The sequence below is a fragment of the Aplidium turbinatum genome, chromosome 3, assembly GCF_918807975.1.
Source record: "Aplidium turbinatum chromosome 3, kaAplTurb1.1, whole genome shotgun sequence".
NCBI lineage: Eukaryota > Metazoa > Chordata > Ascidiacea > Aplousobranchia > Polyclinidae > Aplidium > Aplidium turbinatum.
The window spans coordinates 16,116,446-16,141,918 of NC_137474.1; the positions used below are offsets into that span (position 1 = coordinate 16,116,446).

Here is a 25,473-nt window from a genome sequence, read left to right on the forward strand (position 1 = left end):
ATCATGTGCTAGGCTGATTAATTGTTTATCCATGCTTTTAGCATGGAAGTTCATTGGTTTGTGTTCTATGTTTTACTGTTTGTTTGCATCTTGCTTTATGTATATGCAAAAAGAGTAATTGAAGTTTCAGAAGATGCTGCATTCAAGTATTTTCAGATGAAATACCTACTGGTTTATCTCCTGGCAACAGGTGGGCTGGGCTACTTTTGTTATGATATCATCATGCTATAGTTTTAGAGGCTATGAAGTATGGAGTTGTGTAAAAAGTGTTTTTTTTGTTTGTTGTATCCAGGCTTACACCCGGTGGTTGAAGATTTAGATTAAGTGGACGGGAAGGCAAGGAAGCCAATCTTCATGTCCACCTTCAGGCATGCCTTTAAGTGTCCTGCCAAAGACACAGCGGCATGCTCTTGAGCGGTGTCGAACCGGTGCCCTTTCGATTGCTGTTTCAGGGCTCTCACCACTCGGCTATGCAGCTGTTTTAGGCTTACATCTATGATTGTATGTATATAAGGTAAAAGATATCAATTGGATTGCACAGACATTCTTATTACGCTGAATGCATCAAGATTCAGCTGAAACTTTTGCTTGATTATGTTCTTACTCACAGCCTTAAGCTGGAAAAGCCAAGGCTCAAGTCCAGTAAATTTGGTACCGTAACTTTTTTACTTGCCGTGTATTGTAATTAAAAAAATGGAATCGTCTCCATGAGTGTTGTCCTTGTTTACTTTTGCGTGTGTATCACTGTTGATGCCAACCGTAAATGTCAATATAGTTATTACCTTTATTAGTTTGTTTATGTAATTGAAAATTGAATAAGCACTCTTCTTTGCAACATCTCATATCCTATGTTATTATTATTATAACACACTATATCCGAAGACTGCACTTGCACAATGTTATCTCTGCTTTGTTGAAAAATCTTAGAAATTAGTGTACTTTCTAGCTATTGAGGTGATGCACAGAATTCAATGTAAATTTTATTATTTATTATTGTGGTCTTTAATGCAAAAGTAAGCTTAAGCAAGTTTCAATTCATAATGAATGTTTACAGTATAATATCTATTTTTTTTACTGTTTTGTTTTTAGGCAGTGACTGGTTGCAAGGACCATTTGTATATGCTCTATACCAGGATTATGGAATGACTGTTTACGAAATCGATGTTCTTTTTGTTGCTGGATTTGTGGCGAGTGTGTTTTTAGGAACTTTTGTTGGGTCCAGTGCAGACACACTGTAAGCATAAAAATATTGAGTAAACTTGTGAAATATGGGAACACGTCTTTTAGGTACACACAGTTAGGCTTCGGTCAAATAGGCACACACACTGTAGTGTCAGGATATTTAGGTGCGGAGCACTGTGGTGCCCGGTCATTTAGGTGCTATTCCTGGTAATGGTAAAGTCTGCAGATTATGTCAGGTATGGTAGGGCAATGCTTTTCACACAAAATGTCATTTTCGAACATTACTGAGTTCACTTTTAGTTAAGTCATATAATAACTACACTAAACATCAGTAAAAAACATACTGTGGCCTATATTCAAGCGGGTGATAACAATTTTGGTGTGCAGTGCCTGACTATGCAAGTACAGCAAAGAACCCACTTAGCAAGCTCTTTTGTTTGAAAAGGTACACGAGGTGTAAGGATGAAGATTTTTATCAAGCAATTAATAAATACGGAAAATGTGCAGTTATAATAAACACTGCAAATAATAAAGTAACCTACCTAAAAAATCACAATGAACATACAAAAGGTAATTTAAAAAATGAAAAGTTAAGGTCCCATGTGGAAGTTTTGGCTTACTCCTCGAAGAAACTCCCACATCTTTGACTGGAGCTGCCACTTCTCCTGATGAAGCGATTCACTAAAGTTAACAGCCTTTTGTCTGCATCTCTGCACTTCCTACGTAAGTATAGAGATGCAGTAATCTGCAAACTTTACTTGGAATAGCACATAAATGGCCGGGTGCCACAATGTTCCGCACCTACATATCCTGACACCACAGTGTGCACCCCTAGCTGACTATTTGACCGGCGCCTAACTGTGTGCACCTAAAAGACGTGAACCCGGAAATATAGCATAATTTAAAGGAGTGCAACTTAGGTTTTGTTTGCTTTCATTAATGCTTGTCTTAAAGTTAATGTTTTAACTACCCGTCAAAGGATGGAGTCATATAAATGAGTGTTTGATTATTATGATTGTATGTAAATATCCAACCCTTTTTAAAAGTTGCTTGTTTATTAAAAGTATCAACAACAAAAAACAGTTTCGCATTATTGCTGGAAACAAGATGATTGTTAGAAAACATAACAATTTGAAAAGGCAATTGACTGGATTACAATAAAGTTGTGGAATGATAGCTTAAAGTTTTTATGTTTGTTTTAAGTTATTGCACCCACTGGTTGCCTGGTGTTTTCTGTTTCACTTACAGTGAAGGGCAATGCTTTGCTGATTAATCTGTTGCAAACCAAAACCTTTAACCCATTCATGTCGACTATGCTGTTTTTGGCACGCCATAAGCTATTGCAACCCTTTGTCACCCTCTCAGAAGCAAATTTTGTGCAAACCTGCTTGTTTCGTTTTCAATCAGACATGCGCTTTGTTGAAACAATTTATATATATACTAGTGCCTGAAATGGTCAAGTTGAGTTGCTGCAGATATTTACATAAATGGTCTGTCGAAAGTTCACAAGACAATGAAATTCATTACACTGCTTTGCACCTAGATATTGATTGTCCCAAATTTGGTACGAAGGTTAAAATCCCCCCAAAGTAAAAAGAAAATCATTTTTGAACACCCAGAAGTTGTTTTTTGTGTTTATTTAATCAGTTTCTGATAATCAAACATTCTATGCAATGATTGGATCATATTTCCAAATAAAAGGTTTTAAAACAAAAGAGAAAAAATGCAAGCTTGTTGCATAAAAGTTGCTTGCATGAACTGTACACTTGTAATGTAATTAATTCTCTGACTTGAAGTATGAATTGCTTAACCAGTGACAATGTTTTTAATCTTTCAGTGGTCGTCGAAAAATTTGCATTTTGTATGGGATCTTATATTCTTTTTCATGTATTTCCATGGTGAGTTTAATATTAGATAAAATTTGTACTTTAACGTGCCTCTAATTTATTACACACCCGTTTGATATATGACACAATAGAATATTTTAAAATCACACAACAAAGAAGGATTAAATGATGAAGCTTATGAATATCTCAAAAAAGAGTATTTTATAGGTCCACTTGAGTAAATGCAGTTGTGAATGCAAAGTTGTTAATCTGCCCAGCGCACAACTGCACATCTCAGCTGGGAAGATGGTTGTCAAGTTACTTATAAAGCCTTTTTGTATGAGTTTTTATGTGCGGTATCTGTTGGTTGATATAACAATTGCATGAGCACATTTAAACAGCAAACCTCAATTGCGGTTGCTTATTGAGAAAATTAATGGCAGTATGATAGATCATAGATGTCATTTGTATGATAGCCTACTCCATTTCGATTTATTTTTATTCAACCTGCTCTGCCAGTGGTCGTTGGGTTTTATTACAGTAGGATTGGTTGATTTGTTAATTCATAGTTTGTAGGATCTTATTTACTTTTCCTCTTTAATACGTTTGGTTTCTATTGCTCAACGAGCCAACGTACTATGATTCATTGACTTTTGTTTCAGCATGTTCCTATATTTTGGGTCCTTTTATTCGGTCGGATTCTCGCTGGTGTATCCAATTCACTTCTGTTCACTGGTTTGGAATCATGGGCCATTTGTGAACATCACAAAGTAAAACAGATATTTGGACATGTTTTTAGGTTTTTTCTTGGTTTAGATTTAGGGTCAGTGCTTGCTTGTGTTGATCTTCATTTTGAAAATGCTTGGTTCCTTGCATCTCACCACCTAGATCTCACTATATGAATATTCTTATTTACACCTTCCCGCCTTTTTTGTTTGTTCACTTTTAACTACTGAACCAATTTAACATAATTTTTCTGGGAATGTGTCTCTATTGTAATTCTCTAATCTAGCCTGATGAGCACCCCACATTTATCTTCCAGTTCCACCACCGCTTTGTTTCTGATTTTATTTGTTCGAATGTTATTTGAAAAAAACAGTGAATTAAAGTAGTTAGTCAGTGACTGATTGTTTTTTCCTATGATCTATTTTTGGTACATTTGCATGATTTACCATGTCACCGGTATACATGGTCGTCAGACCACTCGGCATGCGACAACTCAGCATGTACATTTCAGCTACTGCCAAGTTAACAAATCAGATTTACTTGCTCAGCTCGGACTCATTTTTCTGACTTGTGACATGCTAAGCTTCGGCTTGCTCAGTTGTTACTCAGTTTAATCATTTCCCAACTTCAGTCACTTACTGAAATGTTGCTAGCTCAGTTGTCGCTTGCTCAGTTCACAATTGCTAAATGCTGACTTGTAGGAGACTCAACATACATGAACATCATTTTTATCAAACAACTATATCAAAAAATCACCCAAGACGTTGTAATTGAAAGCTAATATTAGTAATCATGTCTTGTTTTTCTCCCATTGCGACAACATGCAATACACTGCAATCACACATGCAACACAAAAAGCAAGGCGAAGCAGTGAAAGAACATTCAGTCATCGAGTCAACTACTCTCATTATTTTAGCATGTCATTAAGTGTCTGAGCCAAGACACAGTGGCATGCTCTGGAGAGGTGTCGATCCGGCTTCCTTTCGAGCATCGTGCTAATGTTCTCACCGGGCGCTCGGGTATGCATTCGTCGGCATTTACCATGAATTGCCATTTCTCATGATAGTTTTATTGTGTTTTTTGATTAAATGCAGCTGTTGCATGTTTGCTTTACAATTATATAATGTATATGGAATGTTGTTTATAACCTGGTAAATGTTTCAATTTCAGCGAGGTTTCAGTCAACAACTCCTCGGTGTTTTGCTGTCTCATGCTGCTCAAGTCAATTCCTTGATTGCAATATCCACAGGACACTTGGCCCACGTGAGTTGCAAGGTTCTTGCGTACTGTGAAAAAATGCATTTTAATGAGAAAAATTAATTGTGCCATTGCTATAAAAATACATACCGTATTCAAATGAATTTGCTTTACCAGAGGTGTCCAAAATCTAGCCCGCGTGCCAGATCTGGCCCGCGATACGTTTTGTATGGCCCGCATCTGTTTTTGCACAATGTGTTAGTTTTGGCCACGCAGACACACAGAAGTCATACAAACTCAACTTGTATTTAAAAAAAATTAATGACGAAAATATTTTCTCAGACCAAAGCCAGGCGAAAAGTGTTAGAATCATTGTTGTGTCATAAGTGCGAAATCAATTATTGCCTGGATAGCATTGTAATGAGTGATACAGTCTCAGGGTCATTCCAGCCCAACTCAACCAGTGCTTCCATGGGTACCCTCTCAGATTTTGCTCAAAATTGCACCAAATGTACCTCTATGGGAGCAATAAAAAATCCCCAAGTTTCAGATGAAAATTCCAAGCAGCTTAGATTTTATGGCCGTTTAAACTTTAAGGGCCTCATCCCTTTTTCATAACAGTGGACTGCCGCGTTCATTTTTAATGGTTTTTGAAGGCACATATCTTCATTTCTATGCATGCAATCTGCCTGATAATTGGTATTATGGGTATTTCTGGGCTGCTCTTTCAGAATCTGCTGTCATAATTGGACTAGGATGTGTTGATAAAAAGTTGCAGGCATCTCAAAACTGGTTGGTCAAAATGTAAATTATTCACATTTTGACCATCAGCTGTGAGCCCCCCTCTTGGCCAACATCACCAAATTTGTGTAGTTTAGGCAATAAGCATTGTGTAGAAGCAATTGAAGCAAAATGTCTTGATACAAACAGGAAATAATGGTTTTAGAGACTACTGAAAATGGTCACCACTTAAAAAATACCCTTGGGGCCCCTTTTCCGGGGAGGTAAATAACCATGTAGGACGTAGGTGGTACCCCAGAGTGATGAAACTTTCACCACTTAAAGATACGTGTCTTGGCTATGCCTGATATAAATTATAACATCTCAACTCAACTCCTTCTTATATTACTCAGCTATTGAAAAGAAGCAGTTTTCCTGTACTTGGCCTGTACATTTTTGGTACCTGGACATTTTGCCGAAAGGACATTTTGCCGAAAGACATTTTGCCGAAAGACATTTTGCTGAATGGACATATTGCCGAAACTCCTTTTTGTGTTATATGTATCGATATTCTCCACAGTGTGTTTTAGTCTATCGTTCACAACCTTAGTCCTTTCGGCAATTTGTCCATCGGCAAAATGTCTTTAGGCAAAATGTTCTTTCGACAAAATGTCCTTCGGCAAAAGGTCCGTGCACATACCGGTACATTTTTAGGGTCATTCCATATCATAATAGCCAATATGAAGATATCTTGTATGATATATGGTACGTCTGTATCTCAGATTTTGCTGAAAAGTTGTCATACTATGCCTTAGGCTACCAAACGAAAGAATCCTAAGTTTTAGATCAATATCTCAAACGGTTTTCCTATGGCGGCCATTTGAATTTCGGGCGCTACGCTCATTTTTGACTTGGAGGAGATAGCGAATAGTAATTTCAGCCATTTTCAGAACCCCATAACTTTTATTGTAATTGTGGTAGAAGACTAAAATTTGCTGTGCTAGTTCTAGTGTGCTAGTGTGCTCTGGGTGATTGGATAAATGGAAGTGGTGGATGTGAAGCAGCGGTGACAACAAGGGCAAAATTGGGCTGGGCAAAGTTCAGGGAATGTGGGGAAATGTTGTATGGCAGAAAATTCTCACTAAGGATGAAAGGGAAAGTATATCGGAGCTGTGTGCGGCCTGCAATGCTATATGGTAGCGAGACATGGATATTGAGAGAGAGTGAACTGGCAATCCTGAGAAGAACGGAAAGGTCAATGGTGAGAGCAATGTGTGGGGTGAAAACGAGAAGGGAAAAAAGGACTGAAGAATTGTTGGATATGCTAGAGATGAGAGAGACCATAGACCAACTGGCAAGGGCAAATGGAGTAAGATGGTATGGACATGTGATAAGGAGGGAGGAAGGAAGTTTTCTTAGAAAGGCACTAGATCTAAAGGTGGATGGGAAGAGGAAACGCGGTCGTCCAAGAAGAACGTGGAAACAACAAGTGAAGGATGAATTTAAAAAAGTCGGACTGAAGGAGGAAGATGCAAGGGACAGGGTGAAATGGAGAAAAGGGATTAAAACAATTGCTGCGCGGAAACAATCGGCCACCCCCACTAGTGGGGAACAAACCGACGATGGATTATGATGATGATGATGAGTTCATTATAAACTCTACTACACGTACTAGGTGGGTCATCAAAATCCTGCTTTTTACAGCAAATCCTGTTTTTTACAGCAAATGTTCTCTTGGACTTTTCAAACAACTATAATTTTATTGTCAAGATGCTGTGCAATGTCATCACTTGGATAACAGCCAAGCAACCCTTCAATCCTTCATCCATATGTGGTTTACTACAAAGACGCACAGAAACTAAAGTGCCTCAGCCTGTCCGTAATTTCAGATTGCTTTAAGCATGACACAACTGCAATTGATTGTTTTCAATCACGTTTATTACCTCATTTCAAACAGTTGACGGAATTGGAGGCACTGTCAAGCGTCTTACAGCACGTGCAAGTCTTCAGGCTCCCAATGCAAACCATATTTTGACACCATTGCAGATGTTTGAATGGGCAACAACAAACATTAAAAACATTAGGTTTTTCTTCATCCGTGCAGACGATGTTAAAAAAATGAAGAGTATAAATTGGAGAGATGTTATGTCTCAATAAAACCTATTAGGGGAACACGTTCACACCATTGCTTTATTCCAATTTCCATCAATATAGTGCAAAATGAAAAGAATGCCACAAGATTCAATATTCACTGACATCAGTGCGGAACAAATTTGTGACGCAAAACATTTGAATGAAGAACGCTTGCTTTCAGATCAAATAAAAATCTCAACTCTGTTCCAACCAGGAAAATACATTGCCTGTATCTATGATGATGATTGGTTCATTGGAAATATTATTGAACGTTCAGATAAACATGGTGATGCTTTCGAAAAATTCATGAAGCGTGTAAACAACATTTTGGCCACCAGACCAAAGACAGATGCCTTGTTGCCGTGCCTCCAACATATCATTTGTTGTGTTGGTGTACCAGAAACCTACAGATTCAGTGCTCGAAAATACAAACTTAACCAAATAGATTATGAAAAAGTTCTGACACTACTTCCACAATCCACAGCTTCTGAGACAATAGATGATATTCAAACACAACTGAGCTGATTTGAGCTATGCATTTTACATAATGCAGAATTATGGTGCAAACTGAAATTAGAAAACAGTTTAATTTTTGAACACGACTTGATCATTTTCCTACAATTTTATCTCCACATCATAGCTTATTGATAGCATGTGGGTACTTTTTCATGGGTGAAAAGGGGTGAAAGCATCATTTTGAACATAAATTAATGGTAAACAGTGTCAGCATTCCAATGTTTATGATCACTAAGCATAGTACCTAATTATTTTTACTGTTTTCATGATAAATCATTGTTGAATTTTCTCTGACCTACATTACGGACTTGAGATTATTTGTCAAAAATGACCAAAATGTTACATTTTAAAGGCATAAAATTTATAGTGAAGGAGTTTGATAATCAAAGATTTTATTTCATAAAATGAAAGAATAAATGTAGCCTATGTGTTTGTCATCATCATCATAATCCATCGTCGGTTTGTTCCCCACTAGTGGGGGTAGCCGATTTTTTCCGCGCAGCAATTGTCTTAATCCCTTTTCTCCATTTCACCCTGTCCCTTGCATCTTCCTCCTTCAGTCCGACTTTTTTAAACTCATCCTTCACTTGTTGTTTCCACGTTCTTCTTGGACGACCGCGTTTCCTCTTCCCATCCACCTTTAGATCTAGTGCCTTTCTAAGAAAACTTCCTTCCTCCCTCCTTATCACATGTCCATACCATCTTACTCCATTTGCCCTTGCCAGTTGGTCTATGGTCTCTCTCATCTCTAGCATATCCAACAATTCTTCAGTCCTTTTTTCCCTTCTCGTTATCACCCCACACATTGCTCTCACCATTGACCTTTCCGTTCTTCTCAGGATTGCCAGTTCACTCTCTCTCAATACCCATGTCTCGCTACCATATAGCATTGCAGGCCGCACACAGCTCCGATATACTTTTCCTTTCATCCTTAGTGAAAATTTTCTGCCATGCAACATTTCCCCACATTCCCTGAACTTTGCCCAGCCCAATCTTGCCCTTGTTGTCACCGCTGCTTCGCATCCACCACTTCCATTTATCCGATCACCCAGATAACAGAAGTCTGTCACTGTTTCGAATTTGTCTGGTATAAATTTTAGCATGACCATAAAATGCCCACGTGGTCATTTGGGGCTCTAAACATAGGGGAAAAAAGGCCATTTCTACCTGATAGGGTTTTCAAACCCCCATAACATCTCTGTTAATGGCACCACAACTCCTAAATTCAAGGTGGCAGAAGAAAAGTTTCCCAATATTACAAATAATTAGGTTTTAAAGAAATATTTTGATTGGTTTGGGTACGGTAGTAGAAGCATTTGAAAATTGAAAAAAAAAACACTTATATATATGGGAAAAAAAGCAGGATTTTGATGACCCACCTAACACTTATGCATCAAGAGATGTTTTTTACTATTAAATTATGTAGTATACGGTAGTTTATAATGAACTAGCACAGCAAATGTTAGTTTTCTACCACAATTACAATAAAAGTTATAATGGGGCTCTGAAAATGGCTGGAATTGCTATTCTTTATCCCCCCCAAGTCAAAAATGAGGGTAGCGCCCGAAATTCAAATGGCCGCCATAGAAAAACCGTTTGAGATATCGATCTAAAACTTAGGATTCTTTCGTTTGGTAGCCTAAGGCAGGGCTTCCCAAACTGGGGGTCGCGACCCCCCAAGGGGTCGCGTAATGAACTTCAGGGGTCGCAGAAAGTATACCAATTTGCACAAGGTAGGCTACTGCATATTAACACTTCTGTGCAAGATGGTGTGACAGTTCTTAACTTTATTAAAGAGTCGCGCACTGACTCAATAGGCTGCCCGTATTTTTGAAAATTTATGGGGTGAAATCGAATTGAAGTTAAAAACTCTTTTACTGCATCGTGAAGTGACGTGGCTTTCAAAAGTCAAGCTTTAAAATGGCTAGCCAATTAACGTTGAAAACCAAAATCGTGATTTTTCCAACAGAATAAAATTCAGTCTTGGTCCACCATTTTCGCAATAGCATGTAGCTTTTAAAATTATGTCAAATGTCAGATTTGCTTGAATAACTTGAACGAATTTAATTTGTCCCTCCTATAGGAGAAAACATCAATATTTTTACATTGAAATTTAAAATGGATGCGTTCATCAAAAAATTGAACATTTGGAAACCAAAATTTCAAATGATTTATATATCTGAAATGTTCTCCCTTCGCCTACCATTCCAACCAAAGCAACATTGAAACCGTCTTGAGACCAGTTTAAACAAACACTGAGCCAGGGACTTGCTTTGTGGCAGAAAGCAGTCAAACTCATCACACTAAATAAATGTGTTTGCTTTTTTGTTTTGTTTCCAGTAGACTGCCCACCTAGGCTTCGTTGTTATGGTCAGAAATAAATAAAAACAAATTGAACTGAGAACAGTAAATTGTTTTTGGTTTTCATTAGATTTAAGCTGTTCAATAAATATCACAAATGTATATTTCGCACTGTTTGTAGTTCTAATCGTAAGGGGTCGCGAAACATTTTAGGAGATTAAAAGGGGTCGCGAGCAAAAAAGTTTGTGAAGCCCTGGCCTAAGGCATAGTATGACAACTTTTCAGCAAAATCTGAGATGTACCATATACAAGATATCTTCATATTGGCTGTTATGATATGGAATGACCCTAAAAATGTACAGGCCAAGTACAGGAAAACTGCTACTTTTCAATAGCTGAGTAATATAAGAAGGAGTTGAGTTGAGATGTTATAATTTATATCAGGCATAGCCAAGACATATATCTTTAAGTGGTGAAAGTTTCATCACTCTAGGGTACCATCTACATGGTTATCTACCCCCCCCCCCCCCCGGAAAAGAGGGCCTGAGGGGTATTTTTTAAGTGGTGACCATTTTCAGTAGTCTCTAAAACCATTATTTCCTGTTTGTATCAAGACATTTTGCTTCAATTGCTTTTACACAATGCTTATTGCCTAAATTACACAAATTTGGTGATGTTGGCCAAAAGGGGGGCTCACAGCTGATGGTCAAAATGTGAAAAATTTACATTTTGACCAACAAAAATCCAGTTTTGAGATGTCTGTAACTTTTTATCAACACATCCTAGTTCAATTATGACAGCAGATTCTGAAAGAGCAGCCCAGAAATACCCATAATACCAATTTTCAGGCATATTGCATGCTGCATAGAAATGAAGATATATGCCTTCAAAAACCGTTGAAAATGAACGCGGCAGTCCACTGTCACGAAAAAAGGATGAGGCCCTTAAAGTTTAAACGGCCATAAAATCTAAGCTGCTTGGAATTTTCATCTGAAACTTGGGGATTTTTCATTGCTCCGATAGAGGTACATTTGGTGCAATTTTGAGCAAAATCTGAGATGGTGCCCATGGAACTTTTATTAATGTTGGTTGAGTTGGGCTGAAATGACCAGCGTTTATTCATTTTTTTATTAGCAAGTTCACCTACGCTTTCGAGATATTGCCGCAAATGTAAAGGACTTATTGCTATTTACTTCTTTCTGATTTAACCCTGATGAAGCTCTAGCCGTTACCACGAGTTGGTATCGCTTCAGCCCACCTGCAGCTGATTGAACTTCTCTGCCCGTTTCGGCTAGTCCGATTGGGCTGATCCGATTCGGCTAGTCCGATTCGGCTATTACCCTTTTCGGCTACAGCCCGATTCGGCTAGTCCGATTTGGCTGATCCGATTCGGCTAGTTCCCTATTGGGCTACAGTCTTTAGCGGTTAGTTCCCTATTTGGCAATTTTTTGAAAATCCAACGATAATCCTTCTGTAATCCAACAAAATCCAACATCGTTTCTTTTGCATTCCGACAAATTTAGCGAAAAATGTTTGAATTATTAAATTTCTTTTATACAGTAGTTGAAAGTATCGAAGCATTAGATGAGTGGGGTTTAGACCTAACCATTGAGATCTTAAAACTAAAAAGCGAATTAAATTTATTTTTGAACTATTACTGTTTGCTCAGATGAAATTGACATGTATCATGCGCAGGGCCGGTTTTAGGCCGATTTGACCGATTAGATCAAATTGGGCCCCGCACCTTGAAGGGGCCCCGCGCTAGCGAGGGTCTTTCTGTATTACGAGGTTTAAAATACTACTGAAACGTAAAATAAAAATTGAAATAATATTCTTTCTCATAACATCAATTTGTTATGCATCGTAACTAAATCAAAGTTATATTTCTGTGTCTGCCTGTTACGTCATAATGAATATGGTTGCTTGCTTGCAATCATTCGCAGAGTTGCCAGATTGGGCTACTTATCAAGCCATTTTGCTACTTTTTTGCTACTTTTTGTGTCAAAAATCTGGCAGCTCTGATCATTCGTTCTTTTAAAGTGTGTCGTATTAAGACTTGAAGCAAGCTTAATCTTAAATGTAGTTCTTTTGTATGCTTTATCGTTTAACTAAGTTATAGTTGCAGGTCTAGTTGTGTTAAGTCGTACAGTATTAAAGAAATAGTCTCTTTATTTCGGTAAGTGATAGGTGCTACAGTAATTTTAGTAAATTATCGTTATGTCACCATTAGCAATTAAATTTTTCTGTTCTGCTATGAAGAGTAGGGGCCCCGTCATCACATTTCTAATTGGGCCCCGCGGTTCCTAGCACCGGGCCTGATCATGCGTCGCCGTCTGCATGCAAACTTAGAATATATTAGAATCCTTAACTATTACAAAATTCTAAATCCAACGACGCCTTCTGTTTATTTACAGTAGAGAGTTTTGTATTTTGATCTCAAAGCTTTAGATGAGTGGGGTTTAGACCTAATCACTGAGATCGTAAATCATATTTATGACACCGGCATAGGCGCCGACTTTTATTTTTGCACGGGGTGGCGGATAGCACAATATGGCAACCTAAAAACTTTCAAACTGCATGTTTTTGTTTTTTACTAAGCGTGTTTCGTAGATGCAATTGTCTTTTCACACCTGATTTGTAGCTCGATTATTTACAAAGCAACTTTACAACAAAGCACAGAAAGTATGTCGTGAATTTTATTGTTACGTTGTCGCTGTGACAATTAACATTTGGCAAAAGTATTTTTGCGAACGGCAGCTCTGTCAATCCAACTGTTAATCAACTGGTCAAGTTGTAACATTTAAAATTAGGATGTGGTTCTATCGCTGTTGCGTCATGGTAGATCACAAGTAGGTTTTTATGCGCCTGAGTGCACTACTAAACGATCGCTCCGCCTTGCAGGTGGTGGAAGGCAACGATAAGTATATTTTCACAACGCAGACCACGTTTGGAAGCATTAATGATCTTGTTTCATTGCTTGCAAATAGATCAAACAGTTGCGACAGTTGAACGCTTTTTCGGTGGCATCTTTAAGCTGAATAAAACTGGAATGTCGGGGAAAACTTTTACTGGACAACTTTTTGTAATTTTTTCTATGATGTAACAAGCAACTCCTAACTTATGTCAGACCAATAAATTCCCTCCTCAAACTTTTACAGGACAACTTTTCGTGATTTTTTCTATGATGTAACAAGCAACTCCTATGTAAGACCAATAAATTTCCGCCTCACAATTTGTCACGCATTGACACGCAATATTACATTATTACTGCATGAAGTAGATAACAAAGTAAAAATTAAAGCAAGAAGTAGATGACAGTACACTCCAATTGAAATCGGAAAATAATTCAAAATGCAAAATCTTGACTAATTGAAAAAAGTTGCTTTCATTATTGGGAATTGGCAGGGGGTGTAGCTTTCCTCGAATAGGATCATGTAAACGTATAAGTTTGCAGAACGTTAAAACTGCTACTTTACTAGGTGTACTTTTTAAATAAAACTCAAAAAGTTTCGAAAATTGCATTTTTTTAATAAAATTTGAAAATAGATATTCATTTAGGTGGAGCTATAAATCATCGAGATAATTTTATTTCCAAGTATTTTATAGCTGGCATAATTTATAGCGATATTATGAGCAGTTTAAAAATTTTCAAAAAAGATTTTTGAGGGAGGCAATGGAAAGATCGTATTTTATTGATTAATAAATCCCATTGTAAACCTAACAAATGTAACAATGACTTATGACAAGTAACAAATAAAACAATCGCAACAACAACAAGGAAAAAACTCGTAGCCACATGTTGCGTAATCTTCACGTAGCTTGCTTGTTACGCGAGTATCATGCTTGTGACAAAAACAATCACTTTCTTCGCAATACTGTATTGGTTCACCTCTTGCTTTACGTTGACTTGAAGCGAAAACAAATGATCAAAAAAAAGATTTAAACGTCCGTTCAAATTACATTTATTTGCAGTAAGTAATGTAACCTAAGCGGGGTGGCTGCCATCATGCCATAGAGGTTATGGGGTGGCGTGGCTGGCCACCCCGTAAGTCGGCGCCAGTGGATGCATTAGACATTTGCATTTTTGTAATGATTTTCAAGCGAAACAGAAGTGTTTTGTTAGTTGTTCGAGTGTGTTATTGTTCAAAATACATGTAAAAACTTACATACGAGTTATTAATTAGAGATTAGCATAAATTTGATGCTTTAAAACAAAGTCATATATTATCATATATTTCAAAAAATAAAGTCATATTTTTCATTTTTTTAGGTAAAAAAAAATGGCCCTAGTAATAAGTAATAGCACAACGTCACTATCAAAGCAGTTGTAATTATTAGGGTAGGCCAGTCCGTGGTGCATTCCCAGGTCCAACGTCAATGCAGGTGAACAATGGTTGCGATTATTACAATTCAAGTACTTGACATTTCTTGGCACATTTTCTCAAATGATTAAAATATAGTCATCATAACACACATTATTACCTGATTTGTTGCCACACAAGTGTGGATGCGAGCCTTGCATTTCTCATCACGTCGGGAACAACGCCAGTATTTCTTAAGCCCGTCTGGACTATATTGAGCTAGTTGAAACATGTAGCCATCATGTAGAAAAACCTCACCTTTGCGCTGCGTACTAATCGATTCCTCTGCCATGATCAAGTAACATCAACTGAGAGTCTAACGAAGGAACTAACCAAAGGAATTTCAGGTCATATAACGCCGAAACCCAGGTTTACTCTAAACCAGTGGTTCCCAACTCATGGGTCGCGACCCAAAATTGGGTCGCCTGATAATTTTTTTGGGTCGCTTGTTTTTCAGGCATATTGTATCTTGGGCGAAAAAAAATAACAATAAAAAAAATTTAAAACGTGATGAGATCGATCACAAAACTGGAAAATATAAACACAAGTCATGAAGCGTTTCACGTCGAGACATCGGAAAGCTTTGTAGCATGATCGTAGTGCAAGAAGTTTTAACAATTTTCACTTTTATTATTGTTATCATTATTATTAAATGTAAACCCAACAAAATTTCAGTCTCAAACATAAATTAACTTGACAAAGTTACGGGATATATATTGTAACGTGCACCATACATGTCACAAACGCTATGTCGGACAAACTATGACAAAGTTTTCCACACGTTGGACCACGCATAGTCTGGTGTGGTAAAACGCATCAAAGACAAAGCCCCAGCAAGTGCTGTATGGACTTATTGCTTTCTCCATAGAGAGGCCTTTGCTGCAAAAAAGCTCTCTTTTCGTCTTTGTGGATTCTAATTATTATCAAGCATTGCTGTTGCACACAGAAGTACGATAGTTGTCACGACTGACGAGGTCGTGTCCTGAAGCGAGTTTGTAATTTGGGAGAGGAGATTGCTATCTTCCTGAGGCAACAGAACTGTATGAGATTAGCTGAGAAGTTTTTGCAAGAAGATTTCAACGCAAAAGTTGCTTACCTTGCCGATATATTTGACTCTCTGAATTCTCTAAATTTATATATGCAAGGCAACGGTTTTACGTGATTGATCGCGCCGCAAAAGTTTTTGCTTACACAAAAAACTCATATTTTGGAAAAGTTATGTCACCAGAGACGAGTACGATATATTTCCTCAGCTAACGCAATATATCTGTGGCAACAGGCCCGGATTTAGGAAGGGGGCAGAGGGTGCAGGTGCCCCGGGCCCCCCGATTTTTGAAGGGCCCCCTACGTGGAAAAAATGTGATTTTGTGTTATTTTTTTTTCCTTTCAGCCTTTAAAGTTTCTGCAAAATGCTGTGCAGTAGGCTACTGGATTAATGCTACTGTAGACGTAGAGGCGGTTTTTCGCGCCAACGGCACAAAAAAATTTTTTGCACGGGGCCCCCGATCTCAAAGTGCCCCGATCTAAATCAGCTAAATCCGGCCCTGTGTGGCAATGAAGTTGATATTAAGCAAACGATAATTAGACACCTGGAACAGTTTGCCAAAAATTTTGTGCACTACTATGGAGAATCTCTAACACTTAATAACCAAAATGATTGGATAATTGATCCAATTGTTGGAAAAGATCTGCCTCAACTTTCCATCCATGTTGCAAAACAGTTTATGGACATAACGACAGAAGTAGCAAACCGTATTTCTTTTGCGTCCTTCAAAGACAAATATCCCAAAGATTCTGCAAACATCCACTTTTGGGCTTCCATGTGCAAAGTGTATCCCACAGTTTTACAATTATGGATTCAAAAACAGATTCCATTTGCAACAACTTGGCTTTGTAAGATTGGATTTAGCGCCATGTGTGTATTAAAAACTTAACAGCGAAACTGGCTGGAAGTTAAAGCCGACATGCGGCTATGCCTAAGCAAAATAACGCCTCGATTTCAAAAACTCACTGACAGCAAGCCAGCACAGCTATCTCATTAGTGATTTGATAAACATATTATTTTCGGAAAAAGTTACTGCTTTTGTAGTGCTGTTTGTTTGCAACACAATTTTGTATGGCTTTTAAAATATTACGACAATTTGCTTGGGTCGCAAGATTTTACCGAACTGATTTTTTTTTTTTAATGGGTCGCCTTAAAAACGAGTTGGGAACCACTGCTCTAAACTGCCACTTAGGTTTTAACTTCATCTTTTATGGCAAACGCTATTTGGCAACTGTCTTTTTTTCGTTGACACGTTTTGGCTAAGACTTCATCTCATTAACCCCTATTGGTAATCATGAAAACTGTTATTTTCATGTAAAACACATATTTTGAACGAACCCAGACATCAAAACTCGTCATTTTTACATTGATTCAACGTCTGCAGACGTTGAATGAATGTAAAAATGACGGATTTTGCCGTCTGGGAAGGCACTCAAAGGTAAACACTGGATAAAATGCAAGAATGCAAAAGATACCATATTGTCGAATTAAAATACAAAATTCTCTAAATAAACAGAAGAACCGGATATACATTTCTCTGTTATCATTTTTAATGTAAAAATTCCTTTTGTGGTCGCTTTGTCTGGAACAAATAAAAACTGTGCTGTTGAAATTTCCGATTGTAGTTTTGGTCTCAATCTCATCAACATGATTCGGAGTAAGCTGTTTGTTACGTAATTCACAAGGCTAATTGTTCTGTGGAGTGACCATTCTGTTGCTCCGGTTTTCTTTGGTAAAGTTATGAATATGGAACGTACCATATCACTAGGGATGTAACCGGTGTCATAAATATGATTTATAATCTCAGTGGTTAGGTATAAACTCCACTCATCTAAAGCTTCGAGATCAACTATTGTGGAATAAAATACAAAATTCTCTACTGCAAATAAACAGAAGGCGTCGTTGGATTTAGAATTTTGTAATAGTTGAGGATTCTAATATATTCTAAGTTTGCATGCAGACGGCGACGCATGATACATGTCAATTTTATCTGAGCAAACATTGATAGTTCAAAAATAAATTTAATTCGTTTTTTAGTTTTAAGATCTCAATGGTTAGGTCTAAACCCCACTCATCTAAAGCTTCGATGATTTCAACTATAAAAGAAGCGATATTACAACATTCTCTAAATAAACAGAAGACGTCGTTGTCCATTTTATGTGAGCAAACAGTTAAATTTAATAGTTCAAACATTTTTCGCTAAATTTCATTTCAATTTGTTTTTCTTTGTCGGAATGCAAAAGAAACGATGTTGGATTACAGAAGGATTATCGTTGGATTTTCAAAAAATTGCCAAATAGGGAACTAACCGCTAAAGACTGTAGCCCAATAGGGAACTAGCCGAATCGGATCAGCCAAATCGGACTAGCCGAATCGGGCTGTAGCCGAAAAGGGTAATAGCCGAATCGGACTAGCCGAATCGGATCAGCCCAATCCGACTAGCCGAATAGTAGCAGACCCTTTTACCAGAACCCGGATAAAAACAAATTTTTAGAAAATCGAGTTTGCAAAGAAAGTATTGAGCTTGTTTCTTTCAACATATTTTGGAGAGAAGACGTTCTCGATTTTGACTTGAATAAGAATCTTGAGAACAAACCTGAGCGACTCCCACCTACGTACCATTTTACGCTTGTCTATTACTGTCCTCAAACCAGACTTGATTTGGGTATAAAATCAAGACGTCAGTTTCATCCTTCACAATGACACAGCTGTGTTTCAAAAAGTTTTTGGGTGTGTTAATTTCTGCTGGAAACTTATACAGTCTAACTTTCCATATCCCGTGATAAGTATACAGTATAACAAAATACTTGAACGTGCATGTTGGTTTGTTGTATGAAAACTATAATTGCTAGATGTCGCTATAGCCTGTACCGTATATTATGTACCCGCAAGGTTTCAGCTAATTTTCATCTACCTCACTGAAACGATAACTTTCCCTTTGCATGGGTATTGGGTATGGAAAGGTAAACACAAAAACGGCCCAACCCAAATGATCCCTACAAATTCTCTAAATAAACAGAAGCCATCGCTGGATTTAAGAAATCACCAAATCGGTTTTCTCCGAAAAAATCTGTCTCCGAACTGTGATCTCCGAAACGGGCCATTCCGATATATATAAATGTTATGCAATTGTGCATCTTTGTGCTGAACAAGATTGTCGGAGGCTGTGGCCCGCGGGCACTTCCGCATTATCAAATCTGGCTGCCTGGGAAAAAGTTTGGACATCCCTGGTTTACACCTTATTATGTAATTGTACTTTCTTTAGTTTTCTTGAATGTAACTGCTCTTTTTAATTGTAAACTAAAACCGATTCTCTTGTATTTTTCCCAGTTTGTACATGATCGATCTATAGTAGAAAGCTCTGTTTAATATTCCCAAATGCATATCCAAGGCTGAAAGTTGTAACAGCTGTTTGTTTCGACCATCAGTATCTTGCAAATATCACAGCAGTACTGTTGTTCGTATTGCTAATGTATAATTATTAATTAAGGATTCAAAGTGATATATTTTTTGTGAAGGTATTTGCGAGTGGCTATGGATTCACGGCCCCTTTTGATCTTTCTGTTTTTCTACTTTTGATGATGATTTTATTGATTTCGACGACATGGAGTGAAAACTACGGCGCCCCGGACGTCAACATGCATTCCAATTTCTCCAAAGCTTTGAAACTTATTTTAAACGGTGATTTGAGTTTTTAAGGCAAAAGTCTAATTTTCTAAACGACAAGTTTTCAAGAATTCGAGTCTGTAGTAGGGCGTGCTGTGGCATTTGGAAGCTTGTTTGTATTTGTACTTACTGTATTTATTTATTTATGTTAGTCTAATGGCTTTAAAAGAGAAAATAAATTCTTGCACTGCATAGTATTATTAACAGTCAAATACTCCACTGCAGACAGTAGTTGTTTCTAAGGGTTGTTTTCGTAATAGCTGGATTATACCATCACTGCTAGTTTCTGCGTCAGTGGCACATAATATGCACCGTTTTGAGATTACACCAAATCATTCAATGAGAGTTTTGACCTATAGTTGACTCTTATTGCAAACGCAGATGCAATGTTAAGTAACGTATTTCCATCACTTTTTTACAGATCGTAAAGTTTTCCTGCTAGGGTTGTCGCAAGCTTTTTTTGAAGGAGCAATGTACACATTTATATTAAAGTGGACACCTGCTCTTACTCCCGAGGAAGAGCATGACGTTTTCCAGTTGAAATCCGCCGACTCTCATTCATTAATTTTCACTTCATTTATGGTAAGAAACTTGTTTTAGTATTTCACAGTTTTTGTTTATGTAACAAATCGGATTTGTAGTTGTTTGGATTTTAAAACCATCTTACAACGTACACAGAAAAATATGTTATTTAAGCATTCGTTCTAAGGTTTTATCGTATTGTGTATTACTGTATGTATTCACTATATCACTTATCGAGAGCGCCTAAATTTAATGGGCGTCCTTAAAGGTAGGCATGCTAATTGGCCTGTCTTTCGTCACGTTAGTTCAATTCTTCAACTACTGTGCAGTGTGCATAAGCCGGGGTTCCACACAAGTCTGTTGATTGCTGTAAAGTCAAAGCTTCAAGTTTATACCTCAAGATATATGTCACGTATGGTGTGGAACCAACCATGATCAAAGACCACGACGTAAAACCATGATCAAAGACCACGACGTAAAACCATGATCAAAGACCACAACGGATGTAGCTGGACTTAGTATCGAACACTAGACCTTTAATTCGCATGTAGTAAACCATTAATATTCCATCACAGGTGGCTATCATGATCGGCTCTGTTTTGTTCAAGCTTCTAACTAGGGTGGCCACCATAGAATCCTTCATGAGATTTGTTTTATTGGTAGCTGCTTGTTCGTTGGCTATCCCCATATTTGTTCCTCAGGTGAGTGAATACTACGATTTATATCAATAATGGTTTTCGTTTTGTTTGATTGATTGATTGACATTATTATTTTGTTGCAAGTATAAATACACATATTTAGCAAAGTCAGATAAAACAAACGATAACATAGAATGTATGAATACTGCAACGGGTGGCTGCGAAGTGACCTGGAAGGTCTTCTAGTCGGGCAGCCAGCCAGCCACCCTCAACAAAAGAAAAGATAACAAATTAAACATAAAAGAAGCGGGGCAAAATAATTTAAAACACAAGTTTACGGTATAGTTGCTTGAATGAAAACAAAATGCATCATCTAATAAGAGATCTATGTAGGCCTAAAGCCATCATCATTAATAATACGAAAGGAGTAAATTTTTATAAAGATTTTTAAATGAGTTAGGTGAGTTTTTTCTTATTTTCAATGGGATTGAATTCCAAATTTCCACACCTGTATACTTGAAACTACGTTGAAGTTTTGAAGTTGAGTATTGAGGAACATAAAAATTATCCTTGTCAATTGCATTTCTAGTATTTCGAGAATGAGCATTTTTTGCTTTTTTAAAATAATTAGAAAAAGTACATGGTAGTAAATTGTTTTCATATTTATGCATTAATTTTGAAGTTTCGAGTTTGAACAAATCTTTTATTTTAAGAACACTTAGCTGTTTGAAATATGGAGTCACGTGATCCGACCATCTACCTCCCGCCACTATTTTTATTGCTTTGTTTTGGAATGTTTGGAGTTTGTCAACATGTGTCTTAAAAGTGGAACCCCATATTGTTATTGCGTATTGTATATGGGGATGCACAAGCGAGTGATATAACTGAAGTCTGGTTTTCGGAGGAATGAAAGATTTTAATTTAGACAAGATGCCGACGGACCGAGCAAGTTTCAATTTTAGATCATCGATGTGAGGATTAAACGAAAGTTGATTGTCAATAGTTACTCCAAGATATTTAGTGTGGTCAACTATTTCTAATTTATCATCATTGTAGAGAACATGGATTTCATCAAGATTACTGTAGTTTTTTTTTGGAGGAATTACTAATAAATTTGATTTGGAAGCATTGATAGTTAACTTGTTTGCATTTATCCATCTATTAATTTCAACTAGATCCGAATTGAGCTTGTTTTCTAACAGACTTAAGTTTTCAGCTTTGACAATGAGACACGTGTCATCGGCAAACAATCTTGGTATTGATGATATGCTATTGGACAAATCATTTATATATAACAAGAAGAGCAATGGGCCCAGTGTAGATCCCTGCGGAACGCCGTACTCAATATGCTGATGAGTGGAAGAGTAATTGTTAATCTCAACATATTGTTGACGGCCATTCAAATAGGATGAGACAAGGTCGTTCGCTACTTCCCGGATACCATAGTGGTCAAGTTTGCGCAAGAGTCGTTTATGGCAAACAGTATCGAAAGCCTTTTTTAGATCCAAGAAAGCAAGCCCTGTAAAATCGTTGGTTTTCATTTGATCGTAGGAAGTGGTGATGATATCGAGAGCAGCAACTTTGTGACTTGTTTGCTCTGAAAAATGATACTAATTTTAAAGTTATTCTTGCAAGCAGTTGCCAATCCAACTAACCGGCTTATCACTTTTCAAACCAATCGGTGGTGTCGTTCAAAAAAAAATTTTTTTTTCCGCTTGGGTGGTGATGCATGGAAGACGCCATACTCGAGTTTCACCCTTGTTTGGGCTCATCAGTGGTACATATCTATAGATGTGTCTTGAACGGGAATCGAACTTCCAACTTCATGGGGCTCGAACCTTTGTCGAGATTGTACTACGGTGTTTCTGTATGCCGTCACTCGGCCAGGTCTTAAGTCTCGACGGGTTCGATTCCCATCAAGTTGGAAGTTCGATTCCCCTCAAGACACATGGATATGAACCACTGATGATTCCAAACAAGGGTGAAACTCGAGTATGGCGCTTTCCATTTTCGTTCAATCGTAGCCTTGATGACTACAAGTCACTACAAAAATTCTTTAAGTGTACACTGTACACTGTTTAAAAAGTGTGAAGTGTTCAAAATTCTCCACAACATCAAGTGTTAGACTATTTGCTTCAATGATTTTACTTTCTGAAGAACAAACCTTGCAGAAGACATGGTAATTTGCATTGTTTGTGGTGCTTACATCTTTGCCCAATGATTTTATTCTTTCTGATATTTTCAATCTCCTTTTTATTAATTTTTCCAGGGTTCTTCTTGCATCTTATTAGGATTTTGCCAGTTTGAAATTTGTGTTGGTATTTTTTGGCCGTCACTCGGTACGCTAAGAGGAATTTACATTCCAGAATCAGGTATTTCTTACTTGCATTGAATGACACCCTAGGGTGTGGCATGAGGCTGAAAGTAAATGATTTGTATGTTAAGTTGTTTCATATTTTCACCAATTTTGATTTTCGAAAATCCCAAGGGTTAGGATTGCTGTATATTAATAACCACTTATATATCACTACACTGCTCCAGTATTGCGAGGCTTGTATCGAACCTACAGACAGGCACTCCTCACCAGGCCAGTGATCAGAGTCGATGTAACATGAAGCTCATAAAAATGTGGAATATTAATCTTCTTAAAAACATTTTAACCTAAGGTTATCTGTTTAGTACGTTCTACCACGATGAACATCTTTCGTGTTCCATTGAATATGACTGTGGTGGTTATATTGACTCAGGTACGTAACAAAAATCATTTATATCAAGGGGATAGACACGTGTCCCGGACAAAAAAATCCGTCATTTTTACATTGATTCAATGTAAAACTGACGTACTTTGCTGTCTGCGATTGTTATTTAACCAAACCCTTCAAATTTTACCAAGAAGAATGTCGCTTATCATCGTTTCCTGGATTAAATCAAACGAGAAGCCTACTTACTGCAACGGAATCTGTTTGAATTATTATACTTTAATAATAACTACATGTTTTTTTATTTTATGTCGCTTGTTATACCTAACACTCTTTTTTTGGAAGAACACCGAACTGACAACAAATTAAACATCTCACAAAAATGTAGTTACCGTACTACTCTCAATATTACTGCCACGTGTCAATTTTTTTCTACTTGTGCAAGGGTTAGCCTTTCCCTATTTCCTATAGCTTCACCAAGCAGTAAATTACTTGTTGTCAACTTAAATATATTGTGACGCTCAATGTGTCTCCCCGTTTCTAACCACCTCCGCTTCCTTCCAGGACTTCAATATTCACAGTGTGTTTCTGTGCGCTACTATTTTCTTAATCATGTCGTTTTTTGCCCAGCATCGTTTGTACAAGTAAGTTACAATGCTATACCTATTTGACTTACCGCATGAAACTTACTTTTACTTGCAAGAACGTTTGTCACTATGATCAGACAGTAAAACCTATTTAAATACATTTGAAAAAGTGAAAAACATAGATATATGGTTTATTCATGGTTCTGGCTTGAGCTTAGGCTGCGTATCGATTATAAGAGAAGCTTGGAGTAACTATTATCTATGAACACTGTGTTCATGTTATTCTAAAACTTTTCAAAATTTAATTCAAGAAATGTAAACCATTAATTCGACTTTGCACGTTTAGCACTGAACAAAGCGTGCTTAATATTGTTGTGTGGCTTTTCAAATTCAAGCTTTGTAATAGTTGAAGAACCACATACGAGCAAGTTCCAGTCAGCAAAAGTCCCCGTTTTAACATCGTTTCAACGTCTAGTAACATCTGAGGTCAAACAATAGCTACAGCCAACGACTCTTGGGATGAACTCAAATCTATTTGTATGAGATATTGGTGGCTTTCTGTTGAGCCACATTCACGGTTGCGAAACCTTTGATTTTTGAAATGAAAGATGGAGATCACTGATCTTCATTTTAGTCAAGTGTTTAACTACGGTTTGTCACTTGAAATCTGACTTGTGCATGGAGAATGTGCTTAATTTTGTAAAGTTATTTGGCTATGATTTGTCCTAACTCTACCGCAGGTATTTGCTGCTAGAATGTTCGACGAAAACTGAAGGATCGGCCAGTGAAGATTCAGTCAAGGAAGGTGATCTAAAAGAGGCCAAACCACACATCACTGTTGCTTGATATATTTGAAAGAACGTCTTGCATCATCATCCATTCTCTGTTTTATTTCCCACTGATGAGTTGTCCATTTTTCTCTATGCAGCGATTAACTTCACCCCCTTTTCACCATCGCATCGCCCCCTTTCAATCTGGCCTTATCTGTCTTACCTTTAGCCGATTGTTTCCAAGATTGTTAGACGTCTTAGTTTTCTTATTTATTTTCAAATCCAGTCTTTGTGAAAAAACGGCCTTTCTTCATTAAAAAGTTCATTGTCTAAAACATTTTCTAACTCTTGTTGAGTCAGACACTGCGACTGCGAAGCAGGTTAAACCAGACCAAAGAGGCTATTTCGTGTTTTCTCATCCACGTATTTTATTTTTGCAATAATCTAAACAATATTCTTTTTTGCACTTAACACAACTTGCAGTTTTTTTAATTCGACACTATTTAATTGATTAATGCAATCATATTTGAATGGGTTGCAAGTACTCATTGTTGTTATTAATAAAACAGTTAGCTTATACAGTA

At 37.3% G+C, this 25,473-nt stretch overlaps 1 protein-coding gene across 1 annotated transcript; it reads left to right on the forward strand.

Annotated features, from left to right (window-relative positions):
* Positions 1-25,473, forward strand: LOC145767103 (solute carrier family 61 member 1-like). Its single transcript, XM_082578858.1, has 12 exons — positions 1-190; positions 1,090-1,234; positions 3,020-3,080; positions 3,671-3,778; positions 4,905-4,997; positions 19,526-19,688; positions 20,095-20,255; positions 20,771-20,896; positions 23,103-23,205; positions 23,513-23,580; positions 24,097-24,176; positions 24,860-25,473. The coding sequence occupies exons 1-12, from the start codon at positions 43-45 to the stop codon at positions 24,963-24,965; spliced, it is 1,362 nt and encodes a 453-aa protein (XP_082434984.1). The 5' UTR covers positions 1-42; the 3' UTR covers positions 24,966-25,473.

Bases quoted from the DNA above. Each gene is read 5' to 3' on its own strand.
- LOC145767103 (XM_082578858.1), top strand. From the start codon at position 43: ATGGAAGTTCATTGGTTTGTGTTCTATGTTTTACTGTTTGTTTGCATC. The intron at 19,689-20,094 runs GTGATTTGAGTT...ACTTTTTTACAG, and splicing joins TTTGAAACTTATTTTAAACG to ATCGTAAAGTTTTCCTGCTA. The intron at 23,206-23,512 runs GTATTTCTTACT...TTATCTGTTTAG, and splicing joins AATTTACATTCCAGAATCAG to TACGTTCTACCACGATGAAC.